This window comes from Neodiprion pinetum, chromosome 2 (genome assembly GCF_021155775.2).
Source record: "Neodiprion pinetum isolate iyNeoPine1 chromosome 2, iyNeoPine1.2, whole genome shotgun sequence".
In the NCBI taxonomy this organism is placed as follows: domain Eukaryota; kingdom Metazoa; phylum Arthropoda; class Insecta; order Hymenoptera; family Diprionidae; genus Neodiprion; species Neodiprion pinetum.
The window spans coordinates 35,886,108-35,911,547 of NC_060233.1; the positions used below are offsets into that span (position 1 = coordinate 35,886,108).

The window sequence follows — 25,440 nt, forward strand, 5'->3', positions numbered from 1 at the left end:
ACAACGTACCGTTGTAAATATTTCCCACCTCGCGTTCGGTAAATCAAAATAATCGTGGCTAATTTTACCGCTCCTAAATTATTCCCGTCGATTATTGTGTCGGATATCCGGTAAGAAGGGTATCAACTTTCCATTCGAGCGAATTCGGGGCAGCGTTGGATTTTCCCAAATCGCGCGGCTCTCGGTGTGAAAATTGAATTGCCGGATGTCGCGACTACCGCTGCTGCTGCTGCTGGTGTCGGAGCGAATGTAAACGGCTGTGGTTGCAGCCGTTTAATAAGAAGAACAGTCGCCACCTCCTCGTGATTAATTCTTGGTAAAAAAAAAGCTCGGCGAGAACTTTACAGACGCGTTGCGACGCCCCAACTTCAACAGCCACCCTCGAACGAGCGACTCTCAACCCCTCGCAAACGGAAAGTTTAGCCTCCTCCTCCACCCCCGTCGCATATCCCCCACTTCCCTTATAATATTCACGGCTGCGGTGCGTTTCGAGGCAGGTAAAACACAACCGGCAAGTTTTTACCGCCTACTTTCACCCAACAGCATGTTGCATCGAAGGGGTGTGTAAGGTTATACGAGTTTACAGGGTGCGGGTTGTACCCTGCGTACGACTGCAGGTTGTTTTCGGAGAAAGGAGTCGCAAAAGGTGGAAGAATTCGGGTACAATATGAAAAGTCTGTGCTTACGGCCGAATCTTTTCTGCGACGCGATAGTTTTGTAATCGTAAAACGACGACGAGTGAAACGATATAGCGAAAATCGCGACGCGTAGATTGAACAAGTTCTCCTTGGAAACTTTGGCAATTATTACAATATAATTGCAACATACATTATGCTAATGTGCGAGTCACCCGCTTATTTAGAGTTTCGCGAGTATTCCATCTAGCTGAGTATAATAAGGTGCAGGGTTATAGCGGTTTTATTCCTAAACTTTCCAAACCGCCATTTGCCGCCGGTGTGGTAATTAGCCACGAGGGCTTGGGACATCAGTTTTCAAATAATTATACACGCGGGATGAAAAAATGAAAAAAAGGGTGAAGAAAGCAAAAAAAAAATAAATAAATAAATAAAAACACGAAAAACTGAGAGGTCTGTATAGGGGCAGCGAAATGCGCATTGAAATTTTTATCACAGTCATAACATGTAATGAATATTTCGGACGGTTACCGTCGAAGCTCCTGCAGGATAGCCGTTAAAATAGAGACGCTATACGCGTGGACGTCCCGTCCTTTTCAATTTCGGTATAATATTGTGATTACGATATATGTAGGTATATGTATTATATAAATATGCGGGTACAGTTCGTCGACGTAGCGTTTACGCTGCCCGGATCTCGCCACTGTGGCATCATCACGCGTGCCTGCATTGGATTGCCCAGTCGGCACAAGAATGCATTTCGTATACCTATATATATATATATGTATATATTTATATATATATATATATATATATATATATATATATATATATACATACGCATACACGCACATGTATGTCATAAAAAATATACGAATCCCCTCGATTCCCCGGCATTGTACATTTATTCACATTATACAAATATAAATGATGTCACGAATATATTTTTATACAGTTCTTCCCTAAAAGCTTATTCCGTGTGCGCGTTGTTGAACGAAAAGAGAGAGGACATGGCATAGAAAGAATTTGAAAAAGAGAAACGATGAGAAAATTCGTTTGAATTATACGGAATACGGAACTGGGACTTGAACGTATCTCGTCGTTGGGTTTGTAAACTTTATTTTACTTACCGTTATCGGGGTGGTGGCACGATGTGTGACGTCGATCGATGTCGATTAACACCGCATGCGGGGTAGATGAGGTTCACACACGAAGCAGGCGTGATGTTTAGACTCACACACACACGCGCGCGCACAGACTCGTGACGCACGCGGTCGGTAGGTTATATATCGAGTATCTACTTTGTCATTCGTTTCCGGGATATTACGTATATAATTAATTACACTATTTCCTATTGAATTTTCGCGTCACCCGTCAGCGGATCGTCAAAGGGAAATTGTTGATCGGCGTTAAAACGACACCGCTTATAAACCGACAACCGCGCTTACAGCAGCCCCTATTACACGAAATACCTGCAACGTTAACGCGCGCGAAAATCAAAGAGCGGTTGACCGATCAACGACGCGTACGTGATTCGTTAACTGTTACCAAATTTTCGTCGATCACTATTCGGCTCGACTAAAATTTGACAGTAACAAAGGAACATCCGTTTCGCCGTACCCAACAGACGTTCGTCAACGACAGGTAAACTCTTTTCTCAGCATCTGTTCCGGATAAAGTTTCGCCGCATCCACCGCACTTCGGCACGCATCGCCGATCGGTATCGGAAGGTCAACATACCTTCACGGGCATAGGAATATAACGCAAGATAGCTAGCTAGCTAGCTATCCTGTTTCAAGTGTCTATAAATTCTTGGTGAACACGGCTGCTGCATAGGTCGTATCCACCTCGCGCGTGAGATACCACTCGGTTGAGAGAATGTATCAAAATCAGCGCCGAGGCTGGTTTATGGTCGGAAACGCTCGTAAATACGCACTTCTGCTACTCGCAATTCGCCGCATACCTATAGGTATAAACTCGGCGTTTCCCCTCCCCCGAACCTAGCACCAAACGGTGCGGGGTGCTCGCCCCTCGTCTACACACACCGTAACCCATCCATACTTGGCGTTACACCGTATTCGACTGGTACCTACACCAAGGTTAGGTAGGCACTCGTTTCAGGATTCGCGGGCTCGGTTACCTCGCTCGGTTCTGGTTAACTTGGCCCGGCTTTCCCGCGAGGGTGAAGCTCGTTCGGAGCTTTACCGGGCTAATAAAAGGCAGTCGAGATATACCCACGACAAACCCAAATCAGTCGTAACCGCGCGGCGATACTAGACCCCGGGAAACTTCATTGTTTCATTGTTATCGTCGTCCTCTCTGTTATGTCGCGTATCGCTGTATGTGCATTGTGCATACCGTCTCTCACTCTGCGTTAAGAAAAGTCCTCGTTACGTACAAAACAAGATGCATCAACTTCGCTGAACGGTTCTTCGGTTTGAGAATCTTCTCGTTCCGTACGTTCCGCGTATTCTTAGACACGTTATTCGCACGAAAACCAATTTTGCGCCGAAGTGTTCTCAGCGGTTAATTAGCATTCTACGGTCGGATCGATCGATTAGCACAGCAAGTTGCACACCTTGATTACAACCCAGTTACAGATAGTCAAAGTTGTTAATAATCAGCTACACGGACCTGCGCGTTACGCTTTTGCAGGTCGAATTTGGCGCTTCAGTAGCTTCGCTACTTTGCCCAGAGCAATTTGAAACGCAGGGCTAACATAACGATAAAGATCCGGCGAGAAGCGGGCATTTCTCATTCCAGCGTGCGTGCATTCGCACAGACCACAATCCGTAGCCACAGGTGTGACGTGGAAAGATCCAACGAATTCGAAGCGTTTGTAATGCAGTTCGAAACATTCTATCGTCACCACGTACCACGATAACGAAATTAGCAGAAAAAACGAACAAACGATAATTGACCAGACTGTTTTGAGAACACGACAGCGACATGTTACGCAAATCCGGCGCTCCTCGACGTATTTTGTCAACCTCAGATGTCTATCAAGTTATTCAGACTTCGTGTACTTATTGGACCCGAAATACTCGGACATAAATGTAGCAGAATAAAACCGAAACGAAAGATCTTGAAGTGTTACTTTTTCTCAAGCACCTGTCCTCAAATAACAGCGGCACCGGGATAAATCGACAAGTATAAGCCTGGTTGGAGTTTAGTTGAAGCATGCGGGGACAGAGCTTGGCGAGTTATGTTACAGGTGCATAAATGTCAACGACGCATGTCTGCATATGTGTGTGAAGTTGCACGCACTCGGGAGGCTGGAGGCGATTTCGCCGAGTTGTGATCCAGGCGTAGTAAAGTCGGCCAGCAGGGTTATATTATTATATACCTGCGCCAATACCTCGATTACGCACATCACCCGTTCGAAAGACAATTTCCTGGTGGAATTACGCCGGGGTGCCAATGCGCACATACATATATATACACACATATATGTGTGCATGTATATACGGGCTTGATTACAACCTAGTATAATTTAAATATGTCGTGTCGAGTGGCTATAATACGTCGATCCGTCCGATCAGCTACCGCTCACGTGGATAAAATCGAACGTGCCGCAACCTCATAGTACATCCCGTCCGGTTATCCATCGATGAAATTACTCCGCACCTTGTCGAAAAGGACATACGCAGCCGTAGATGACTTACGTGTGGCAAAGCTTCGATTATGCCTCAAGATCCTTCGACCGTTCGATCTATAAATAAAATTACGACGAAAGAATACGGTCGTAGATTCGTTTCGCTGGCTGGCTTTGGTCCAAGATTTCGAATCGGACCCGACCGCACTGATCTCCGTGTGAAGGAAGGATCCTGCAGGTCGTAACGAGTACATTAGATACATGTTTGCAACGGAATTATTAGCGCATACACGTACTCGACGTCGTCCAGTTAACACCAATGCTAGTGTTCGCCCAGACGTGATTTGATTTTGTTTTATGCTGCGCGTGGCAGACGCCCAATTATCCACGCTTTCAAGACCTTACATGCGTACGTGTGTATGTATGTATGTATATACATCTATATGTATATATTCTGACGTGGATTTTTTCCGCTCCTCGGTCACTCGGCGAAAATGACCGAGAACTTACCGCGTGCACAATAAATCGGCGTCCACGATGTACCCTGAATCTAAAAACAATATCGCGAAGTTTTGTTGGGCGCCTGGCGTGATTAACACGCCTCGAAATCATTAATGCGTTATTCCTCGGGGATATGCTCGATAGCTCTCCCCTAAATCTAAACGTGACAACATAACTTAACCTAAAGCTTATTTCCTACTTATCTCGACTAAACGAATCCGCAAACGTTCCTATATTTCAAACGCAACCAAAACTCAATACTCAAACTTCTCGTCTCAACTGCTTGTCGGCTCCCCCTCCGCAGCCTCGACATCCTTCCTTCGCGATTGTCGCTAGTCCGCCACTTCGCAATTTCCTCGAATTCGGTGTCGACTTCTTGCCTGATGCCGTTGTAGCTCGAAAAATAAAAAAAACAAAAATACCTGAAATATCTTACGCTATTCGCTAAGGTGTCCCCTCTCGTAGTTTCGGATGCGTGACTCTAGTCCTGGCCCTATTTTGCAAAAACTTCGCGACTCAATTTCGGAAATTCCTAAATTTTGGTTCTGCCCAAGGTTCAAGGAGCCCCTTGTAACGGGCATCAAAAATGCCACGTTACAATATATATATATATAATAAACACAACGCGGAATAGAAGAGAAAAAAGAAAAACTCTGATCCGGCACACCGTCAGACGTTACACACGTATCTCATCGTGTGCCGAGAGGTAAAAAGTATCCGGGAAAAGGTAGACCTACCTGGTGGAAAAACTGAACGATATTTCACATATTGCAGGTATATGTATACGCGATAGTGTTGCAACACCGCAAATCGGTGCACAAGGACTCTCGTCGCTAAGTCACTTCGCCGAGCTAGGTCCGAGAGCTCTATAATCCTGGGAAGGCCTTAGGCAAGTTTCCAATCCCGGTGGTCAACTAATATCCAAACACGACGTAAGCCCGAGAAGAGGCTGCGCGGCATCACTGACTATACCCGGTTGGTTCGTTCCAGATCTGAGATACACCGAACCCCGCGCGAGGAACCAACCGACTGGTAATAGCTATTTACAGATATCAGCGCAAACATTAATACAGGGGAGTCTCGGACGGTGTATGCCAACGGATTATCTTATTCTTGGACGGTCCGCGAGATAGGCACTAGTTATAGTACGTCCGGTTTTCTCATCCCTGGGGAGTGTCCAGGGTTCGACGGAGGATCCTCTTTGGACAAACACAAGGAGTTGCCTAAATACGCGGGGGTTCAACGCTACGCCGGTTAAAGTTTCGCCACCCTCGCCCTCCCCAATCCTCGGCATGCGAATTAGCTCTGTTTCGGGTTTCCCTGCTGGCGTAGTCGCGGTACTGTTTTGGGACGAGTTTCAAGGGACAAGGATTGACCGGCTGTAGTCGTCGGCCTTCCGATCGCGACTATACGCGAATGAAAATATCTAGGGATGACTTTAATCCCGAAATCTAAAAACCATCGCGAATCGTAACCCGATATCACAGGCACTCTGGGGCGTCCCGCACCACAAATGCTTTCGACCAGACCGTACAAGAGTCCTGCGCTACAAGGGATGGACGGTTAATTTAAACTGTAGACAACAGATTTCCGTCTCGGTGCCGTACGCGAACTGTGCCACGCTGTCTTGACCATTCGCCGAAGTGGACGTGAACGTTTCCAGAAGACGAGGATGAGAACACGTCGAGGTTTCGGACGGTAGCAGCCTTCCGTGAAATCTGTACTTAGGACGAGAGAACCGTCTCATTTGCCGACGGGAAACGGAATCCGTGTATGTGTCCGCGTGTGCGTTGGTGCAGGTCCTGCAGGTCCTGCAGGACGCGGAGAGATGCACCGGGAGTTTGTTTGGCGAGCAAACGTTTGCCGACGACACCGCCGGACACCGGTGCCTGGTCTCGGCCTGACTCGCCCTGCCGGAGATGCACATGTGCACGTGTATACCTTGCAGCGTCGTTGGTCTCTCCGGAGGAAGGGTGGCTGGTGGCAGTTTAATACCATCTCCTGGATCCGGACAGCGGTGGTCAAACGACAGACGAAGCTCTCGGGTATCTGGGATTTCTTCCTGCCGTTTCACGCGTGAGAATAGATACGTGTAACGATGGGCGAAAAAGGGTGGATGTGAAAAGAGACCCTGACTGTGGTGACCCGGGTGTGTATAAACGCATCGACGAATCTCTATCTCGGTCGAGCACTCGTGAACCGTTGGTGGTGAAGTTTACTCAGGGATAAGAAGCAAAGACAAGCGCATCGCCGGGCTGTGTGTTGGGTAGTGAGGAATGGCTGGTCGGGCCAGCCTTAGCCTGGCTTAGCTCCGTTGTGGGACAAGCACCCCAACCTTCGTTGCCCGCCGACCGCCACCCGCTCCTCGTGTCAGGGCCAAGTTATACTAGCAAACAGTCGTACATTAGTGCCCGCGTAGTCCTTCTACGGAGGATTTATAAGGGGGAGAAACGGTTCGCAATGGTTGGCGTGTTGCTGCAAGCACCGTGCTTTGAGCTTTCGGCGAGCTGGCGTAATTGTAAAAAAAAAACGAAGAAAGGGAGGAAGAAGGTCGGGAAGTGGTAGTTTGAAACTACGGGCGTTGAACGAGTCGAACCTTTGCCGGAACTGTGCGGGAAATCACTGATCGATTTCTTACTCCCGTGGGAAGATGCCAGTAAACTGACAACCGAATTTGAATACGGAATGCGGCCACGGTTCGCGTCTTACGGTATATACGTCGAGGGAAGAGAGTGATTCGCCAACTTTTCTCACCGAAATTAACATCGGAATATCTTCGATGTATTACACCTATACCACAGATATTACACAGACGGATATTATTCGATGTTTACGAGTATACGAGAAAATCAGTTGATGGATTGACCGGATCGTTTGCATTGTCATATTCAAATGATCTCGAGCAACATTCCCGTTGAATAATTCCTGCCAAGATGAGAAAGCGACCCTCCCGAGATCTCTTGGTACACTTTGCTGCCCCTACATCTATAACTAAACATAATCCGCACCTTGTACGAACCACGGTTGCAGAAGTTGAAACTCCGGCGACGGTTAAACTGATTGCGAAATGCGGCCATCCCCACACGATGACTATTAATTCAACGAGTAAATCAGATCCCGGGGCTCAGACGTGGGGAACCGGAGTGTCGAGGTTGAGTGAGAACTCGGCGGCGTCGGCAGTCCTAAGAGTTTAGTTTGTTAGGCGAGCACGTCGCCGTGGGGCGGTGGTTTGGTAGGGTGAGGAGGGGTGGAGTTGTTCGGGGGTAGTTGGGGAGAGCCAGTGGTCAGCACACTTGGCCGACCCTACTTCGCTAACTAGTTTAATGATATATGTTGAGCTACAAGCGCCTTGATTAATCGTTAACTAATGTTGGACCTCGCGGAACAGAGCTACTACGCTACACACAGAAACTCCGAAGCTTTAGGCGGCAGCGGCAAATCTACGTTCGAACTCGACCGAAGCCAAACAGAAATCTAATCTCTCTTGATAATTTGATTTATGATTCGGATGGCGGATAGGCCAAAGAAAAACTCCGAAGGCACGGGGTCCCCAAGTTCGTGCCCGTATAATTTGTCAGAGCAGTGCGCACCGCCAAGGGCCAAGGGATCGGCTGTTCGTACGCGTATACATACGTAGGTAAGTAAATTTGTAGCCCTCGGGAAGTGACCCGGGACTGTAAGGCCTGGGGAAAATTGAATCAAACCCGGTTCTTATTCGGATACGTTCGCAATGGAACGGAACAAGTCGCGTGTATCGCCGGACTTTGCGTAAAACGCACTCGTTGGACGCTTACTCGTCGGACTTCCCGGATTCCAATTAGCAGATCCGTACAGAGGAGAAGGATCGCAGCTGCTGCCTGCACGTGAGCGCTGGTCAATGATTGTTCTTGCATACCCACTCGCGCATAATTAATGCAGCAGAGAGCGACGGCATACGGCGCGGGCGTCGGTCATAATGTTCCGCGGGTGTCGGATATACCGCGGAGGGAATAGACGGGGGTGGATGGCACGGGCTCAGGGATGCAAGACACCGTGAAATTACCACCGGAGTCTCTCTCACCCTCCGCCCCTCGCGTCTATCCCGCCTCTCGTGACCATGGGGTGGATCAGAGTGGGAGGAACCGGACTCTGTCCACTCCGAGTCCCGAACCGCTGCCGCCGCGAACCAGGTATTTGTCTTGTCTTCTTGTTTATGCGACTACCCGTTGTTATTTGGCACCGCCTGGGAGTTCGCACTTTGTGTGCACGGGTCCGAGGCTCTACGGAGTTTCGGGACTACTTTCGACTTTAAAACCTTCCCAAGGTTCAATCCGAGGCTGCAGGTCAACGCGTGTCCACCCTTGCACGCTCGACTCCCCTTCCAAACACGGCTGAACCTTCGGATCGCGGGCATCCCTGCAGACCGGAAGGAAGGAAGGAAGGAAGGAAGGATTCCACGCGTTACACCTTCGCGCAAATCAAGAAGATTCCTCCAACGAAGAATCGAATTTCGCACTCTAGCCTCGGCGCTAAGAAGCCAGGTAATTCAATTTCTTCTCGGGACTTGAAAAGAATCGTAAAACTTTGATTACGCCCCTTTCTTCTCAAGTTCTCACTTCGCGCGATTGATCATGATTATCGTTGAAGGAGCTACACGTAAGTGTACTCCAAGTATTACGATTCGCGTCAGTTGTACGGATAATCGTAGAAGATCGAACGGTTTTACGCGACGGATTTCGAATTAAAAAACAAAAATGTTGTTGGCGCGGCTGAGGGTCATCGGTAGGTACCTACGAAACGACGCACCGGAAGTTTCAACGAATCGCAACGAGCACCGAGTAACACACGGAACGTCGATATAAGCTGCACTATATCTAGCGGGTAGTAGGTTTTTCCTAAATTGACAGATTTTCAATTAAATCAAGTTTCAATCTAATGGAAAAATGGACGGCAGCGCGATCTATTGATGTACGAACGGATTGAATGCGACGAATTTATGGTGTGTGCGTGTACGTACATATACACGTAGGCGTACGATGATATTATACACATATACGTACCCTGGCACAACGGCGAATTGAGGGAGTTGCGTACACCGCGTACACAGTGGCGAATTGAAATAGTATTTTCATATTTAATCGTACAAAGGAACAACCGTGGTGATTGCATAAGCTATCCGACCGATCTCTGAGATTAATATATATTGATAAACATTCCATCACACAGAAACGCATCCCACACCGCCGAACGTACCATCCGTCCAGTCGATATTCCCGGAGAAATAAATGAGCTATCCCGCACAACGGAATATTGCTTTTTTCAGCTTCACCCCCGCCACCCTATTGCCGCTTCACCTGTTAAACCATCTCGTTCTCTCCCCCCCCCCCCCTCCGACGTACCGATAGAATGAGGAAAAAAAGCTCCGCGTACGTGTCAAAAACGCAATTTCATCCAATCTCACTAGTCCATTTTCACCTTCCCCTGCGAAATCCGTTCTACTTACCGAATTTGTTACGTCTCGCAATTCGACTATCGCGCAGCGTCCGGATTGCGATGGTAACAAAAATTTGAATAGAAAATGTAATCGGTGTAGGTGGTCGCAAGCTCGCAGGTGAGAAGCACGGATTTATTTACGGCCGCGGCGCCGACAAACCGAGAGGTCCGAAGGCTGCTGCAACCGTCGATGAATATTGCATCTGAGAAGAGTTGCCCCCGTTCGAAGCGAGATTCGTCGTTGAATCGTACCATTGCGCAGCTAACTGCCACCGACAACTACCAAACAATAATCGTAATAATAATAGTGAAATCCGATCGAGACGCAATTGAGACGGGTGAAACGAGCCCCGGGGGTTAAGCGAATGAGAAGGTGACGTTCTTTCATCCCATCCCCGTCATTGCAGCTTCTACGATGCCCGCAGTGCAGTCAGCTGCGGTACGGGCCCACGGGGCATGCGTCGATCGTTTGCCTTCAATCACTTCCTGACAGGCCCACTTATAAGCACACCACACCGAGTTTGAACCGCAAAGTGGATATTACCCTTCGGGTGAGGAATGCGGCGAATGAAGGTATCGTAGTTCGCACTTTGCGTCGTTGAATAAGAAATGAAGGACAAGAATACGACCGAAGGGAATGTGAAATAAGCCGAGTGTGAAATTGTAAAAAAAGGAAAAAAAAAACGAAAGCCGTTAAAAGCTTCCACGGGTGAAATACAACCAGAGATGATAAATATCTTCGTCCGTGCAGGCACACGCGTTTTTTGAAACTGATCGGAAAAATTATCACGCGGCTTAATGCGACGACGATTGTCGAGATAACGAGGGGGGTCTATTTCCAACGTTCGATCAACCCCTTACATTTTCATGGTTTCCACTCTTGAACCTCGAAAAAAACGTCCGACCTTTGACCCGCGCAGCGAAGCGAACGACGGTCAAGCAAGCTTACTTTTCAACGTTTCTGCGAGCGTAAATTACTTGCCCAGACACGTGCTAGCAGTGGGTATTAAGTCTATGCGTGCAGTAGCGGGGATGAGGAGAGTACGGTTCGTTTGCCAAGGGGATAATAGCGTAATGGATGAACACGGTATATACGAGGCAACTCCCAAGACTGCGCGTTCCACACACGCGAATAACTCCTCGAGTATACATCCGGGACGCCTGGATATACACCTGGATGCATCAACATTCGTCCGGATCCGTGGAATCTGCATTACACCCCTTGCCGCCTTTCGCCAAAGGCATTTTTACCTTGTCCTCGCCGCCTCCCCTGCGCTGCACGAACATTCTTCTCGGCAGAGGCGATCAAACTTTATGTGTACAAGCGCTCAACGATGGGACAAGCTCTCTGACCGAAGCTACGACTGCAGGGGATGGACGAGCCGTGGCGCTGTAGACGTGCATGTATACGGCGAACAAAACGCTTTGAATATAAAATAGAAACAATGTTAGAAGTTTCAGAGGCGGAAGTGGAAGTGGAATCCGGTTGAAACATGTCAAGCCCCAAGAATTTTCCGCATAATTCATGCGTATAGGCTGTTAGACGGTAAACCAGTAAACAATTTCGCCGAAAGCGTGAAATTAATATAATGTCTTGTTCGTCGCGTCGAGCGATTAAACCCGGAAGTTTATACAGCGACCGTCGTTGTTTCCGCGATTATACGTGTATCTATCTCTCTTTGAAGTGGACCAGGCCAAAAAAGCTGCAGCACGAGATTTATTCACTAAATACATGCATAGGAAATAATCTTCGAGCCTGAATCGGGAAGCCGATTTTGTCAACAACTCGATAAGGAATCGAGGAATGAAATTATTCGGTTACCAAATCACCGGGCTGTTGAACTCTCCTCCGTCTTTCCCTCCCCCCTCACGCTCCCTCTCTCTCTCTCTCTCTCTCTCTCTCTCTCTCTCTCTCTCTCTCTCTATTTCGATCTCACTCGTCGTATCTCCATTATCTCGGTGTGTACAGACTTTTCAGGCAGTCAGGACACCTCCGCGTTTCTACTCTGTCTCTCGGCTCGAACATTATGCTAACAAGACCTGGGTCAGTGAAGTCATTCGTAAAACCGACCGGATCGTATAAGATTTGGAACGGCGCGAAGCAAAGCCGTTGAACCCACGAAAATCCGGCTCGTTGTAGGTCGAACGGGAAACGATCGATCGATCAAGGCGTATACCTACCTACTTGTGAAAATACACCAGCGACGATATGTACGAACAAGGAATAATTCGACTCACCTCGCTCTTCAGGTTGAGCGGGACGTCGCAGGGTGGGTCCAGGTCTGCTTCCGTCTTGATCTGATGGGACATGAGGCTGTGACTGTGCCGCGGCGGGGCGGCGGTCGCCAGCATGTTGCGATGCTGCCGGTGCTGGAGGTGTTGCTGAAGATGATGGTGCGAGTAGGGGGGCGACAGCTGGGTGTTCAGGGTCCGGAGGTCAGCTGGGGGCGAGGCAGGTGCCGCTGTGCTGCTCTGTTCCTCTTCGGCCGAGCCCTCCGCCATGTCAGCCTCGCATCCCGAATCTCCGCGATCTACGGTAAGAACAAGAGAAACGGTGATTATCGTAGATCCGGTCAGAGTTGGCGGAGATTTAGCTGCTGCTGCCGCTGCTTCGCGCTGTTTATTTCTCCAGTTTCCCCGCGGAAGAGGTGATTAAAAGAGGACGGATTGGGATTCTCACACGGATGTTTTCACAACGGCGGAAGTAAGCGGAGACCAAAAGATGTGACGAAAAAAAAAGCGAAAAAGAAAAAAAAAAAAAGATTTTCCTTCCTCTTACGATCCTCGCCGGTCGTATTCCGCTGTATATTGTACCTAGACCGAAAGCGAGCTTACTTTTTCTATTCCTCGCTTTACGTGAATAAACACTTGACTCGCGGTAGGGGAAGAAGGGGGGGGCGTATCTTTACCGGATCGCGTCAGTTATTACACATCCGCGTGTTTGTACGTCCATGCCGTGACAAATGAAGGGGGGGGGGGGGCGGGTGGAGGATGGCGGGAAAATAATCGCGCGGTTCTAATTGCAAGCTTGCGGTGGCTTCCGTAACATAAAGTAGTTATCCAGTTTCGAGCTTCGCGTGTAATTACTCTTACTGTCCGATTCCGATCTATAATAATTGAGAATATATCGCGGAGATGATGAAACGACGATGATAAACATGATAAACTTGTTATTATTATTTTCGACTGTCGGTGGAATTATTCTCCTCGAATCGCGATGTTGAACGTGCGGGAAAAATACTGCACGAACGTTGCCGAGCTCTTGCAATGCTGATTATATGCATGCGTACATAATACAATACATTGTTGCAATGGATACAATGCGTTGAGTGCAATCGCGTACTTGTACCTACGTCATACATGTACATTTTACATATACACACACACACACATATATATATATATATATATATATATATATATATATATATATGCATATATACGAAGATACGTGAGCGAAAGTAACGCGATTCGAGAAACGTACACGCGATTCATTTCATTTGAATATATGCTAAATATAATTAACGCGAGCAAACATCTGTTAAGAAGGCAGACAGAGAAATTATAAGGAGTTCATTTAGCCACCAACGACTTCAAAGGCAAAGAAAGAAGAAATGAGAAATAAAACGAAGAAGAAGGAGGGGGAGAGAGAGAGAGAGAGGGAGAAAGAGAGAGGGAAAAAAAGTTTCTTCGGGCACGCGAGGCCGTTTCTCTGCTTACATACATACGGCACGTTCTTCCCCAACCGGCGGTGTAATTATTTTTATCTAAACGCGTACGGTTAGTGAGAATTCAAGGGCAACGGAATCACCGAGAATTCTATATAATATAAAGGATAGCTAAGAGCCGGTTTTCCACTTGCAGACTGTCTATACCGTCCTCACCCTTCGTCCCGCCGACTTAAGGCTCGTTCTCGTTCGCGTTCGAAACGCAACCAACAACATCTGCTTCTATTTTTGCGTTGGCCGGTGTCCAAAATTTTATTTTTCAAATGGTAGTCGGTCCGCGCGTATGACGAACGGATGGACGGATGGATGGATGGATCATTTCGCCCGCCCGATACCGCCGGCGAGGCGAGCAATTTTCATTTTTCAACTCGCGCACACATCCGCGCAAAGCCCTGTCAAAACGCGTGTCATTCCCAAAGCCGAGTGACAAGTCGGGCATATGTTTAACGCCGTGCACCGCGCGTATTGACCGAGGTTGATAAAAAAGCCGCCCTCCCCCCCCTCTCAAAGAAGAAAAAATAAATAAATAAATAAATAATAATAATAATCACGAGTATAACGAGATGACTCGTCGAAAAACACGGGCAGGAAATCGTCGGATCAGTTTTCGGGCTGGCTGTCGTTTGTACGTATACACGCGTGATGGAAACAAAGCGGGCCGAGGAACGTCAGGAATGCAGAACCCGCGGGATGGGCCTGAGTAGTAATTATAGTGGTCGTCATTTGGCGAGTTCAGTCGGTTTCATTATACGTGTTTGTCACTTACGGCTCACCGGCTTTTTCTATTTTCTCTCGCTTTCTCTCTCTCTCTCTCTCTCTCTCTCTCGCTCTGTCTTCCTTTCTCTCAGCATACTCGATGATTTATTCCGCAGTATGATATTAACATTCCTTGTGCAAGAGCACGGTTACTATTTTCGCTTTATTCCGCCAGACTGCAGAAATGGCCCCCCTTTGTTCCCCCCCCCCCCCCCCCGCACCGCGGTGCATCCATGAAAGAACATATGTAGTCTCGCGGGGATATGCTCGTATATTTTTAAACGAACTTTCGGCATTCTTTCAGACCGCGCTACCCCCAAGAATCATCTCGCTCCTATGTATCCCCCCGGTACGTGTGCCGGCGGGTTATTCCCTTTGTGAAGGATGGGGAGGTGGCCATTAATTTTCGCCCGGATTATATTAATTACGCGTCTAGTGTTGAGCCCTAGTATTATTATGCTGCTACGTAACCATCGGGTGTCTAAGGAGTCGAGCTCTTGTTTGTAGTGATTGCATCAACTTTTTTAGATAATTACAGACGCACTAGAAGGTTTTGACCAATTAGTTTCAAGAATTGAACCCCCCATAATCGTTCCGTTTTAATCACACATCTGATTCATCTCGTTCGAGGAAAGACGACCCGAATCACTTCAACGCCATATTGTTGAACAACAAAGAATATTACGATGCGGTACGCAAAGACAGCGGATAAATGAAAATCAAATTATTGTCCAATTGACGATCGTTACAACACCGGATCCAACAAATCTGCACCCCGATGAAACGGACTACTTAGATTCGTCTCGTGGTCGGATATGAGTTTTGCCAACGGTTGTCATATTTTATTTTGTTTCAGAAAGACTGTGATCACACGCGGTGAGGGACTTGCATCTGAATGAATCTAAAAGAGAAAAAAAGAAAAAGAAAAAAAAAAACCAATCTCACCTACAAATCTGGGACTGTCAAGGTTGCTTTTGTAATTTCGATTCGTTACAACGGTAATTATCATTGTTCCGCGTTATTGTCAGCGAGAAAATAATGAGAAATAAAGATGTAAAGATGTATGTATAACAGGAGGGAGTATTTCCGTGGAACGTACTCTTTCCATATATACCCGTCAGACGCGACGCGTTAAGTAGCGACGCGAATGTGTGTGAAGTCAGAACGGTGAACAGGGCACACGTATAGTCGTCGTAAAATGAGACAGCACACGTTTTCCAAGTTATAATCGTGTATCTTGGTCATAGAACGAGATACCTAATAATTAAGGAAGACCGAGGTAGAGGGAGGAGGTGGAGGGGGGGGGGGGGGGTGGGGGGTGGTTGATTGATGTTAATTCAAAGGGTAATTAAGAATGTTGTGGATAAAAATCCAGTAATTTATGGTCATTGAAGATAATTATATGTTGGCCAGTTTGTAATTGCAACCGCGATGTTCCCCGTGTGCTGTGGAATATATACGGTCTCAGATCACAGCTTATTATAGGGGCAAGTCGAGGAGGAGATAACGTGGGTTAGAAGTAGACTGGTTGTCCGTTCGTCTGGCTCTCCGCCTAGCCAAAACGCCCGAGGGGCCCGAAACGACGAACCTCCGGGATCAGCTACACGTATACACGGACGTACGGCTACAATTTATGAAGCCAATTGGAAGAGTTGTTTTCAAGAATTTTCGGACGACGTATGGAAAGACTAATAAATAACTGGAGCGTATAATCGCTCCCCCCGCCCCCTCGAGTCACCGCATCCCTTGTACAGGCAAATACCCCCCCCCCCCCCCCCCCCCCTTTCCCTCTTCCTCTTCACTCGGCTTTTCCCGCATCATCCAACCACTCCCGGTCCAGCCGTTAAATTCACGCGTTAGATCAGCAGTACAGCCGAAAGAGCGAGGTGCCTCGTATACACATACACGTGTAGACGTGCGTAAAAAATGAAAGCTTTAAAACGCGTATACAGCTGTTGCTCCGCGTTAAGTACCGGCAGCTCGTTTAAGCATGCGCACCCATATACGCGTGCAGAGATCGGTTCACGACACGAAGAGACGAAACTCGCGGGTGCTTCGCGTTAATTCAAACCTGCATCATCAGGCAAAATCAGTGAAGCGAGTATCATTCGATAAATCGAGTGAGGTGTATTTTTAGCCCCGGTCTTTCACCGTCGCCTGCGCGCCGCGACGCTCTCGCTCCACATTTTTTATAAGGCTTTCCAAACTTTGGTTTACCGGCTTCTTTGCGTCAGGGAGCCGTGCTGCGTGGAGTGCATCGGGTCCTTCGTATGCACCACACGTCCCTCGTAGTACTTGAATTATCATCGCAGCGGGAACAGTTGGCTGGTTACTATACCTCCTACCGCGTCATTGTAGAACCAAACTCTCATTTATCCTCACTTTCGGGATCATTTCAGCAATTTCTATCGCACGCGTTTCTGTACATGTATTATATGTATATATGTATACATGTTAGCTCGCGTAAAGTTACGTACGACATGCATATATAGCAAAAATGACGCGCGATTCGGCATTGACGAAATTCGAATGTGAATGTATAAGAACACCCGACGCTAGCCTGAAAACAGCGTCAAGATCGTGAATATAAAATTTGTTTGGACCGTCGATCTGCCTCGGCGGTGAAATAAATACACCGTTGAAACGTAGAAATGGTAATTTTTTATTTATATATTTCTTTGTTTCAAACTGCGAAACGGTAGTTATACCCAATTCGCCGAAATAATGTAATCGCATGTGTACGCGGGTCGTTGAGGAGTACGAACTTGTTCGTTTCTTGGTTTCATTGTTGGGCTAAATTGTGAGAGGCGGGCTAAAACGGTACGTATCATTGAAACGAGATAATCACGACGCTGGGAAAATATTATTTATCAGTAGTTATCTGTTTCATCGAGCAAGGAAAAAGGAAAACCCACAACCCTGAACATGTGAGGCTTCGAATACGCGCGTGACGTAGGTGTATGCAAAGCTTGGCTGTGGGGAAGGAGGGGAGGGGGAGTAGCTGCTAGATGATAGCACGTGAGGGCGAGCGTGTGTGTGTGTGACGGTAAAGTATACCGCCTATGATGTACAAGGTACAAAGGTGGGCGCATATAACGTGTAATAGGCGTTTCATGCGATCCCATTCAAGCGGAAATCCACGAGGCTTTGTTCCAAGTCACGAAACGCAAGGATTAAACTGAACCGGTGCGTTTTATTATATTAATACGTGTGTCGGTGTGCGTGCGTGTCAATACCCGCGTATAAAACTGTGGGACGCAAGGGGAGGGCGCGTTACGTGAGTATATGAGAAACTTCGTTGGGGTGCAGCAGGGAGAAATTTACGGAACGACGTACAGACCGCGTAATCGCACCGTTAGGTCAAATCATCGTTCACTTGGGTTTCGGACGAGGATAATTATTCTTGCACAATTATATACGTACCGTTTAACGGAAATTATTTGTGTATCATCCGAGTTCTTTTTTTAACGGAATTCGAATTTTGTTACACGGATAGAAGCGAGAAGAGCAAAACTTTTACAACGCCCACCTAGGGAATTTCCTTTCGTTATGACCAATCGATCGATGGACGAAATTTTATCGACTGGAAGCTATTTTTCACTTTATGCGAAAGGAGGGTTTTTCACGCTGCTTAAAATAAAGCTCTAGTTCTATTCCGTTGCACTGAGGTTCACGGGCGAATCTATTTTAGAAATGGCCTGTAGGAATAGGCCGCGCGAGCTGGCTTCGTGACACGTATAAGTTGAACGTAATTTTCTACAATCGATCGGACGATAATGATGTCGATATAATTTATTGATGTGCACTCAAGCGTTTCAACACAGTCTAATATGTCGACACCTTTTATCCACTCTACTCGTTATAATTACAAATATTACAGAGTTTTACATGTATTTAAGATCCGCATGCCACGCGCGGTCAAATATATACCTATATATATATATGTAAATATATATATGTGTGCGTGTGTGTGACAGAGGTCAGCCGCGGAGCAAAGGAATATAAAATTAAGCATTCGATTGTAACAGCCGATTGTAAAGTTGTGCAATTAAGATTATAGTTGATTAAGTATCTTAGTCGTTTTCCCTTTCGCGACTCGAGTTCGACCCGATATCAACTATACATACAACTATAATTGATGAATAATATCATAAGCTTTGAGGGCTGTGGCCAAGCGTGAAAAATTAACGTTAATCACCGACAGTCATTAGCTGGTAAGTAGCCCGCATAAAGTATTCAGTTGAAATCGATTGATTCGTACAAGTTGATATATTCGTACCGACTAGCATCGTCGGAAGCATACATTTATCCAGCGGTATTAAATACAGTTTCCACTGGAGATCTTTATGCTCCGATACGTTCGAAGAGAAAAAAATTAAAAAAAAAAAAAAAAACGCGAGTTTTAATTTTTGACATAATATTTTCCAGCTGTTCGTATATACGCGTTCAAGGTTGTGTAATAACAGTTTACAGGGATGAAAGGAAAACGTGAGATACAAGCTAAATAAAGTCTAGAGAGTGCATTAAACTCCAAATAACCGAAAATAGAATTCAACTGTAGGTACGCGTTTATTACAATACCGCCTCCCCCCCCACTGAGAATACATATTTCAGTCCCAAAAACGAACACTACAAACAAGGCGTGTAATGAGCTTGCACACGTTTATACGCATATAAGCAGGGACTGCCGTATAATGTCCTGCAGATATCAAAATTCAAAGCGTATCCTCGAAAGGACTTGTCTCGATCGCTTTTCCGCGTGCAGGATGTGAAATAAAATAGGTAATACCTAGGTAGGTGGGTAAGCGATTCTAAGTGCAGGCACGTATAAACATGCAGGCAATATGCACGCTGTTGCACCCACACACGATGTGCCAACGGTGCGGATGACTCCGATGGACGGAGGCGCGAGGGGGCGGAGGGGGGGGTTAACCGTTTTCATTGACCGCTGCATGATGGTCAACGCGCCATTCATTGATCAACACGTAGAATCCGTTCGCACAAACATTCCTCCGTTTCTGACTAGAATCAGAGAATATCATACGGTATGAAATCATAGACTTTTGCTGATTTTCAGCTTCACAGATACATCGTCAAGTGCTGGTTTTAGGTTTACTTTTTTTAACGTTTAATTTTTCCTTGGTCTTTTTTTTTTTTTTTTCTTTCTTTCCAATTATTAAGAAATCAGCATTGCGTAACACAAATTCGGAAAATTTTTGAAGAACAGGTTGAACCGTCGGTAAGGGAGTATAAAAAAAAAAAGATCTATAGTTATTTGAATTTCATGTTAAGAATATTTATTATACTGTACTTAAACGTTCTCAAAGTTTTGAAATATTCTGCCGATTGAAAGTAGGGGAAAAAAAAAAAAAAAACTCAAGGAAACGAAAGATAGCAAATCTTCGTGTGTGCAAAAAATATCGATTTATATTCTGAGAATTGTATTGATTCGATATTTTTACGATCTCTCCCCGAGTGGAATATTTGATTCGAGGGTTCCTGGTTGTTGAAGAAGTGCAATTAATACCAGGAAACGGCTACGATATGTACATGGCACAACATGACTGGTAAAATGTGAAGCACGTATTGCGCTCGGGAGAAGGTAAGAGAGAAAAGAGAAAGAAGAGAGAGAGAGCGAGAGAGAGTTTATAGCCAGCATGTTGATAAAATCTCCTGGTACGTGCAGAGACGCATCAAGCGTGCGGTCTGGGGTGGCGTATATAGGAGCCGGGGAGGATTTTTCGCGTTCAAATTAGGTCCATTAGAAGTACCGAGCGTGCAAAAACACTCTAGAACGCCGGCGCAACCCTTGTGCGAGTGGTTGGCGTGTCGCTATCGGAGCCGCGGGTGGATATAAGGACGCGACACGCGGTATGCATATAACAACGGGGCACGGAAGGACTCCCGCCGGACGGAGAGGGAAACGAAGAAAGTGAGAGCGAGAGGGAGAGAGAAGGAGAGAGAGAGAGAGAGAGCGGGGGCACGTGCGTGTCGGCGGTCGCACGTGCTTTTTTATTTATTCCAAGCTCTCTCTTCCCCGCCCCGCAGTTTTTTTGCTTCTCTTTTTCAGTTCCTTTTTACTCTGTTTTGTCAAATTATTAAAATTAATGACACCCTTCGCTTGGCATTAAACTTTGTGGGGTGCGCGGAACGGCAGTCACGAAGCTTCGCGAGCACTGCGAAGAAAATAAGCCCTCAATAAGACGCTCGTGGATTTTCCTGATTATGCCGCATGAAAGATATTGTACCAAACATATTGTACAAACATATACACTCCGCATAATTTTAAGTAAACGTTTGAATTATGCAAGGTACGTATATTTGTACGTGAGTAAAACTCACGATATTATGTACCAACTGCACTGATTTGAACAATGGCCATGTATCGTGCAATGTTCGAAGATTCAGACGTCGTTTTGTATTCCTGTAAGTATAATTCGAACAAGAGAAGAGATCCAAAAGTCTGCGTGGTGCCAACGAGCCCCGAAATCAATTTCATGCCGCGAGTTAGGCTTTCCACATCAGTATCCAGGACATTTCCACGGTAGCTTTTCAGTCATTGAAATAGCAAAGTTATCCCGATTTGAGCGTGCGAGTTAATTTCCCATCGGAGATATTTCAACCGGAGCATGTGACGCGGACCGTTTCAAATAGCTGTACGGTATGTATACACTATACATATATATATATACTCGTATATATATATGTAGTACACAAGAAGCGATTCAAGAGGACGACCTCAATGAGCGCGAAAAGCGAAAGAAGAAAGAAGACGAGGCAGAAAAAAACGAGCGAAACGCGCGACGTAGTAAAGTAAAAGAGGAGCTGAAGGAGAGCGAGAACCCGAAGCGAAGGGTCTATTCGGGGGCGCTGGAGGATTTAAGGAGGGTGGAGGAGCCGAGCCGAGGTGGGGGTGGGTGGCTAACATCGATCCGTTTTCTTGACCTCCGCAACATTTCATTTTCTCTCCCGCTCACGGAATATCGCACCCTCGAGTCGGTCCGTTATGCCGCAAGGGTGAACGTCCAGGTCGCGCTTGCGGTTATTTGTTGCATTCTTTGCAGCCATGCGCGACGATAACGAGACAGCCGATCGGTCGCCAATATTCTCGATCGTTGCACCGTTCCGTTGGATGATTCGAGCGCGGTTTTCTTTTCTTCGGTTATTATTCTTTCTCGTCCGTAAAAGCGCACGCGCCGTTCGCACATTCTACCAACAAACACGCGCGCGTTTCGTGCCTTGATGCAGAAATAAGAATAATCGCGACGCGGAACGAGCGCGGAATTTCGAAGATAGGAAACGGGGCGAGGATTTACGGATGGTGAGTCAGTACGTTGCCTGGAGTTTTGACGTATGTATGTTTTGTGAAAATAAAAGAAAAAAAAGAAGGAAAGAAAACGTCGAAGAGAGGAAAAAGTATTCAGTCAAACGTGTCAGGGTTAAAACCGGCAAACTGGATCCTGTTTATCCATTGTCCCGATCCGCGCGCGTGGGTGAAAAACTTCGCCTCGAAATATTCCCTGCACGAATGTCAAGATTGCGAATATTCCATTGTTAATTTGCCGGCGTCGCGCGTCGTCGCACGTCGTTTATACCTACGTACGGAAAATGCATAAAATCGCAATCGTTTGCGGTGCCGGGTTAGGTACGTTGTAATTACTCGAGAAAAGAAGAGAGTTTGTTCTCGCGCGCCGGGCTCGAATCGCTCTGCAGGGAAAACCCACCATTCGGTGGAATTGTACGACTATATCCTCTCGTTGTTATTTCCTCAACTGGTCGAGCACTGCGCTGTGCCACTTTACTGTTAGGCACACGAGTAATTACGTTGAATAAATATTTTCGGATGATTATATTATTTTCTATTGTTATCTCTGAATTTATTTTCTCTACTCATCGACGTACGGATAAAAATTACGTTACACATGTCGCACGTACAATCTTATCTTCTATTGTTATTCAGCGAAAACTTCATTCACTCCGGTAACACAAAGTGAAAGTTTTCCGTGATCAATTGTAATATTCACACGATCGAGGCGGAAGTAACGCATAGATTTGTCGCAAACTCTTTGTTGCCTGCATCTGAATTCGGACCGAAGGTTAAGCATGATCTCATCATCATTTCTGTATAACCTTCTTTTCTACCTCTCCACGCAAGATTAAACTTTCGTTACTCGCGCTTGCTTGCCCGACAAATTTCATCGCGCGGCGAGCACTTTGCCCACGCCCATGTTAAACGAAATGCAACGTTGCCGCGTCGTGATGTAATAGCGAAATATCTCTACTAAATACCTTGATTGTTTATTTTTTAAATAAATATATGGAATATAATTACCTTTAAATCTAACACTATGTAAACGCACCAAATGTATAGGTAGTTTTTACTCTCAGCTGAGAGGTTCCGAGTAAAATCTGACAACGTGGCGAGAAAAATTAAATCGACTATTTAACTCGAATAATGAGCACTGTGCCGCTTTTTCACGGTCTTGTTGAATATAAATATGCTTTTATTATACATTAAAACAAACACTTATTCGTTATAAGTATATCTAACGATGGTAAACATTTCCGAGAAAGAGAATTGGTAAAGTATGAAGTCAAAATTACTCACGTAGTTATGTATATAACGATTTTTGTCTGAAAGGCGGCGCCAGGCCCGTAGCGCGAGTAACGAAAAAGTTAACATCGATTATAATTTACTTGCTTCGAACAAAAGAGATTGAAAAAATTAAAAAAATCCGGTACTGTGTTTTGAACTATCGATGATTCTCGCATTTACCTAAGTGACGCCCGATAATATCTAAATAGGATGTCAAGGCAATTTATAAACTAATCGAAAACAGGCCATATCAGCGGCAAATCTTGGTCTTAAATAGCTGATACCGGACGCGGTGCCTCCGAGAAGCAGTATGCATACATACATGGGTATAACGGAGGTTGTAAAGCGGAGGAACGGCGGCGGGGAAGGGCGAAGTGAAAGTGGGGAGCGAAGGGGGGGTGATGAACGAAGAAGCAAAGAAGTGAAATTCAAGAAGCTTTGACTCGAGTTTTGGCGCCGGGACGGCTTCCAGCCTTTATAGAGAATGGATCTTTTCTCCGGCTCCTCGCGGGATTCAAGTGCCTACCGCAACAATATCGTCTCAGATCTCTCCTCGTCGTCGGGTGGAGTGGCTGCTCCTTCGGGTTCCCCCCACCCCCGCCCGATTCGAGTCGGCTCCCCCGCGACTTCCGAGAGGCGAAGCAAAGAACTCGGTCGAGGCGCGAGGCGCTGAACCACCCTTAAAACCGCCCCCGTCGCCGCGTCGAACTCGTACGGATTTTCCACCTCGTGGAACGCCGGCGTTTCAACCCCCGCCGCAACTCGGCGTCACGCCGCCGTCGACACGTGCTTCTGTTTACACGTCGTGCCCCCGGCTGACTGCGGTCACACGCACGCGGCGGCGGGAAGGCGGGAACCGGAAAGCTCGGAATGGCGCGTTTCTAACGAGCTTGTTGACTCGACTCGTCGGCGCGGCGCTTCGGCGGACAAAGTTCCCGGTAAATGAGAAGATAATAAGGAGAATACGAACGAAGGCGAGTCTCGATCATCGACGACGCGCTTTCGCGGTTCCGCGTCGCATTTCGATTGCGCGGCCCGGCCGTCCGTGTATAATAACCAAGTTAATTGTCGCAACACGGTTTGTGAGTAGTAGCCGGGAGTCGAGACTGCAGCGGTGAATTATCATCGCAGATTTGCACGGGTGTGCCGAAAGAAGCGCCGTGCGTATAACACGGAAGCTATCTTTAAACTCAATCGCCCCTCGGCCGCTCCAGGCTGCATTCGGTCCTGCTTGAAACGTCTTCGTTCTAGCTTGTGGCGTATAAAGAGTGTGGAGAACCGTAGGTAGGCAGAGCCGAGAGTTCCAGCCGCCGACATTCTTGCCCGAGCGGTGTATTAAAGTAGGTAACTTAATTGCCGAGATTATCTTAATTGTACCAAGCTCGAGGTAATCAGGATTAAGAAAGAGAGTCCCGAGGCGTGTTCGCCGCGACGGTTGACCGCGTACACGTAAATACGTACGTACGTACGCGTATGCGTTCGCACGCATGCACACGACGTCGCGCGTCGAGACGCCGCAACGCCCGAGACTCGTTTTTTGTGAGCATCGCGCGCCGATTGTCCTCTTTCGACAAATTCTCTCCCCTCTAGCAATCAGCAGCGTTGCGAAATCCTCTTTCCCTCTTTCTCTCGCGTCAAGTAAAGCGTACGTGTAGGTATACGGTGTATCGTTACTTCCACCTGGCAGTCGAAACACATTATCGCCTCGTAGAAGCGTCGATATGCAATATTGTAAAACGCGTCGCGGACTCGCGTCCTACGCGCGTAGGGTTAATTAAACTTGTAGCGTGATACGATGTTCAAGAAGCTTGCTAACGTAACAGCACGTGTATAGAAAATTACCTCGACCCATGGGTTTGCAGTTTATAGCTTCACATGCATGCAGAGGCGCGCGCGAAGCGATAATTTGCGTTCGCTTTTCGCCCGTATTCGCTGATTGTGAGATCGTGCAGCGGGGTCCTGTACTGTGTAATAATATGCGGGGCTGATTGAAAGATTGCGCGATCGCTGCAGGTTCCCAATCCGATGAAAATAACGATACTCGAACGCGCACTTCAATGATAATCGGACTGCACGTGATGCACGGCTATTAAATACTGTGACGGACGACTCCGAAACGCCACGTTACGATACGTATAATATACCGCGATGCAGTCG

The 25,440-nt window shown here is 46.8% G+C and overlaps 1 protein-coding gene across 5 annotated transcripts in view; it reads right to left on the minus strand.

Moving 5' to 3' along the window:
• The window catches only part of pdm3 (pou domain motif 3), a 98,103-nt gene that overhangs the window by 70,216 nt on the left and 2,447 nt on the right, over positions 1-25,440 (minus strand). For all 5 annotated transcript variants that reach the window (XM_046611188.1, XM_046611193.1, XM_046611192.1 and 2 more), the window contains one exon: positions 12,442-12,734. In XM_046611188.1, coding sequence (XP_046467144.1) covers positions 12,442-12,705 — 264 coding nt within the window. In that variant the 5' untranslated portion in view covers positions 12,706-12,734. The remainder of the gene's footprint in view (positions 1-12,441; positions 12,735-25,440) is intronic.